This window comes from Protopterus annectens, chromosome 1.part1 (genome assembly GCF_019279795.1).
Source record: "Protopterus annectens isolate FY-2018-M chromosome 1.part1, PAN1.0, whole genome shotgun sequence".
Taxonomy (NCBI): domain Eukaryota; kingdom Metazoa; phylum Chordata; order Ceratodontiformes; family Protopteridae; genus Protopterus; species Protopterus annectens.
This window is the reverse complement of record NC_056726.1, coordinates 1,533,432,653-1,533,437,652: the sequence shown is the minus strand read 5'-3', so window position 1 is coordinate 1,533,437,652 and position 5,000 is coordinate 1,533,432,653. Positions and strand designations below refer to the sequence as shown.

Genomic DNA, 5,000 nt, shown 5'->3' with positions numbered 1-5,000 from the left:
TGTGTGTGTGTGTGTGTGTGCTTGTGTGTGAGTGTGAGTGTGTGTGTGTGTGTGTGTGTGTGTGTGTGTGTGTGGGTGTATGTGTGTGTGAGATTGTGTGACTGTATGTGTGTGTGTGTGTGTGTGTGTGTGTCTGTCTGTGTGTCTGTGTGTGTGTATGTGGTGACTGTCCCAGAGTGTGTGTTTGTGTGTGTGCGCACGCACGTGCCTGTGTGTGTGTGTGTGTGTGTGTGTGTGTGTGTGTGTACGTGTTTGTGTGTGTGGTGACTGCCCCAGTGTGTGTGTGTGTGTGTGTGTGTGTGTGTGTGTGTGTGTGTGTGTGTGCGCGCGCGCGCACGCACGTGCCTATGTGGGTGCCCATGTTTTTGTGTGTGTGGTGACTGTCCCTGTGTGTGTGTGTGTGTGTGTGTGTGTGTGTGTGTGTGTGTGTGTGTGTGTGTGTGTGTGTGGTGACTGTCCCAGTGTGTGTGTGTGTGTGTGTGTGTGTGTGTGTGTGTGTGTGTGTGTGTGTGTGTGTGTGTGTGTATGTGTATGTGGTGACTGTCCCAGAGTGAGTGAGTGTGTGTGTGTGTGTGTGTGTGTGTATGTATGTGTATGAGATTGTGTGTGTGTGTGTGTGTGTGTGTGTGTGTGTGTGTGTGTGTGTGTGTGTGTGAGATTGTGTGACTGTGTGTGTGTGTGTGTGTGTCTGTGTGTGTGTCTGCGTGCCTGTGTGTGTGTCTGTGTGTGTAGTGACTGTCACAGTGTGTGTGTGTGTGTGTGTGTGTGTGTGTGTGTGTGTGTGTGTGTGTGTGTGTGGGTATAAGACTGTGTGCGTGTGTGCGCGCGTGTGTGTCTGTGTGTGTGTGTGTGTGTGTGTGTGTGTGTGTGGTGACTATCCCATTGTCTAATAATGTGCATATGTGTGTCCATGTCTGTGTGTATGTTTCCGTATGTATATGTGAAGTGGTGTTGCATGGGTTAGTATGGGAAATACTTAACATGGTTGTCCACATTAAGTGTTTGATACAGGGACATATAAATGAGTTGCTTATGAGCTGTGCAACTCTTACGTATATTTGAATACACTACCATGAAAATGTGAACGATTATCAAACACAAATGTGTTTTAAATACTATGACAAATGTATTTTAAATGTTACGGTCACTTGCAGGTAGCTTAAAACCTAACTTTTATTTCTGTAAAATAACAGAACAAGCACCTCTGCAAAATATTTATTTATTTTATTTATTGACAATTGCTTACCAAGAAAGTCCAACTGGGCATAGGTGCCCTTTTTCAGTGATGCCCTGGGGAGAAAAGCTCCAAGGTATCATATTAATGCAGTCGGTATTTACAATGACAAATTTTATAATGCAGTTTCACTGAATATATGGCATAATAGTAGAATAAAATTTGTATTTATATTCACAAACATTAAATTTAGAAGCCTAGTAATGAGACTTTACTGATGAATAGTGATACATACGTTGCCTTGTAAAGGTTGTAGAAAACTTGGGTTTTTTTTGTTTTTTTTTTAAGAAGTGAAATAAAAGTTATGTTGCTATTCCTGAATGACCATAATGTTTGAAATATACAACTATTGCATGCCTCTGAATCGCTATGTAGCTCTTATAGGTTCATAGGTTAGTACTAGGCTAACTGCCCTTACGAACCATTTTCAGCCTAGCCAGTTATCCCCTGTGAGATTCAAACCCTGTACTTTGAGTTTGTAAGGCAAACACCTTTAACCATTAGGCCACCCTCTCAACCCTTTATTGTAAATTAAGCACAATAACAAAACACTAAGTACTACAGAGCTAAACTTCTTTCAGTACACCTTCCTTCATTTCTGTCATATTTGTAATACCACGTTGATGGAGGATTGGCAATATAAGCTGGAAGTTTCTTTAATGTGTAACTATTATTATTTGCTCTAAATCCAAGACCATAGTCTTTAAAATGTCACATTTTAAAATAAAAGTTTTATTTATCTCTGAACAGTAATATACAATATAGTGCCCTTTTGGTGATTTTTTGTAGCCTTATGAAGCAAAGTCTGAACTTTAGAGCTTGCGGGTTTCATAACATTCTTTTTTTGTTTTCTTTCTTTTTCATACATTTTTTCTTCCTTTCTTCCTTCCTTCCTTTTTTTGTACTTTTAAAACATTTGTGTTCTTAGTGGCACAGTCCAGGTAAATTTTAATTCATACTTTATGACAGCAAGGTAATAGGGGAGAACTATGTATTTTGTTATACATTCTGTTCTTTTATACTTCAGTGGATGGTAACGTAATTTTGTGGCTATGAACTGAAAAAAAAGTAGATCTTCTTAGAGATGGTATCTGAAAGAAACAAGAAAGAATATAATCAAGTCCTTTGCAATGCATTTTATTTGCACTTTTCTTCTGATGTTTGCTGTGGTAATTTAATTCTGGATGTCAAGTGCCCCCATTATCAATGCAGTATGCATGTCCCACTGACATGTTTTCAAAAAAACACTGTTTAATACTTTTCATTTTCTTTCAGCTGGGGCCTTTCTTGGGGTGACAAAGGCTACATTTATATGTCAAGAAACCTCGATAACCAGTGTGGAATCGCCACAGCTTCCAGTTACCCATTAGTGTAGAGGTAATGATCCATATAATTTGTCAGTCAGGATAAGCAGCAAGAAATAGTAGCTGAATATAAAGTCTGTTTTATTTTGCTTGCAGTTATCCAATATGTTGTAACATAAACCATTTTATTGCACTGTAGCTTAGCTGCATAATGCAGGACAGGTTCAGGTGAACAGTGAGAAAGCATTATTAATTCAGACCAATGTATATACAAGCAGTAAAGTGACCTAATCAGTATTCAGATTAGTGCTGTCACACTTGCCCTGGTAATTTAATTTTCCATTTTTCTCTTGTCTGATGATGTTTTCATTTAACAACACACTTGTAAAAAATATCTGAGTATGTTCACATTTTTGTGTAGCAGTTTGCAGTTGAAAGCAAAACTCCTTGAAAGCTCCATGGCCATGTAGACAATGCATCGTGTGTTGTATTGTTTATATAGTAGGCATTCCAGAGATCACAGCAACCACTTTATCTGGATTCAGTTGCATGTCTTTGCCATATGAATAGTCATTTTAGAAACATGAGGTCCTGCTCCATGGACAACTGTTTCACTTAACCACTTGTGGCCTTTCTCCTGCATCATGTTGTGAAACTTTTCTAAACAATTGTATGTCTTCTAGAATATCCCAAGACGTTCTGCGTCTGATTGTCTACACTTTCAGGACATTGTCTTAGTCCAGCCTCTAGCCCATTCTCAGCTGCAGCAGCCAACCTTGCATGAAGAAGTAACTGCCACCTGTTACAGTTTGCTCAGTCAACAGTTTGAGTGTCTTGTTTGTTTAAGTTTTGGAATTTTAATATTTCTTTGTGTCAGCTGATTTTTTTTTTCTAAGTACTGTTTATACCATCTTTTTAAGGTCAAGCAATTTAGACATAATCAGCAAAAACTACAAGATAACCACTGTGTGATTCCTTAAAACCTCTTGATGTCCATAACCATTAGGGTGTCTGCAAAGTATCCCAACCAACAAACTAAAACAATGAGTAACAAGGTCACACAGACAAACTAATCAATAAAAACTACAGGAAAAATCTAGCCAAGCTAGATTTTCCACTGTGTGATTCCTCAAAACTTCTTGTGTTAGAGGTATGTGGGATATATGCAACTGACCCCTTAAGGACATCAGATGTTTCAGCTGTATGGCAGTTCTGAATGTCCATGACCTTTTTCCCTTTTAAGTCTGTTATGGACAAATTCAGACCAATAAAGCCAATGCGCACTAGCTGTGGACATGCATATGTTCTGCTAATGAGGCCATAAGAAGGCTGAAACATGCATGCCCACACCTAGTGGGGCTTGGCTTTATTGGTCTGAACTTGTCTATAACAGCTGTAAAAAGGAAAACCGTCATGGGCATTCAGAACTGCCGTATAGCTGAAACACCTGATGTCTTTGGGTCATTTGCATATATCCCATATACCTCTAACACAAGAGGTTTTAAGGAATCACATAGTGGAAAATCTAGCTTGGCTAGATCTTTTCTTGTAGATTTTACTGACTGGTTTGTCTGTGTGATGATGTTGCTCGTAATTCAGGCATTCGGTAAAAGGTGCTTCGTTTTCATCTTATTTTTCCCATAACGGTGGCTTTCAGTTATATAAGGTGTGAAGCAGATTAGTGTACTGCAGGGGGTTCAGATATCTGCATTAATTTGTCTGCAGCATCTTGATGTTTGTTAATTAACATGTGCATCTGAGTTGTGATGTTCAGAGTCCCAGTTTTGTAATACTCACTATTTCATTTTTGATTCAAAAATAATCTCTTCAGGAACTTCCAAGAAAAGATGTTGCTCTTTGCTTGTTCATAATGAGGGTTGTCTTGAGTCATAGATGAAAACTGCCTTTTATTAGAGGCATTTTCATCTTTACCTTTTGTTGGTGGCATGACTTATACCATTGAATGATTGAGTATGTGCATGACAGTTTATCTTATTGGAACCTATGAAGGGCCAGATGTGTTTAAACTGCATGTTGTTTTGTATGTGTGTGTTGTGTGTGTGAGATTATGTGTGTCTGTCTGTATAGTTTGCTGGTTTTGGCTTGTGACTGTGATATGTTCTGTCCACTGTGTGTGTGTGTGTGTGTGTGTGTGTGTGTGTGTGTGTGTGTGTGTGTAAATATTTTAGGTGAATAACTTCTTAATGATTATTTTCAATTGATGTCTGAATATGTAATTTGAAGAACAATGATTTTGTCATTTGTTCCCTTTTATAAAGTATATGAAGCACCTGGAGCCACCTATACCACAAACTTTGACTTTGAGGAGCCTTTTCCTCTCACTTTTATGAAGTATGTTATCTTTATTTTTACCTTCAGATGCAGGTTATTGCTGAAAAGCACCCCTTGACTCAGTTTACAAATAAATAAATAAATAAAGGACATATTTCTGTCATGGCTCT

The 5,000-nt window shown here is 38.4% G+C and overlaps 1 protein-coding gene across 1 annotated transcript in view; it reads left to right on the top strand.

Moving 5' to 3' along the window:
* Positions 1-5,000, top strand: part of LOC122811233 (procathepsin L-like) — a 55,205-nt gene that overhangs the window by 46,155 nt on the left and 4,050 nt on the right. The window contains exon 8 of the mRNA XM_044082936.1: positions 2,510-2,611. Coding sequence (XP_043938871.1) covers positions 2,510-2,609 — 100 coding nt within the window. The 3' untranslated portion in view covers positions 2,610-2,611. The remainder of the gene's footprint in view (positions 1-2,509; positions 2,612-5,000) is intronic.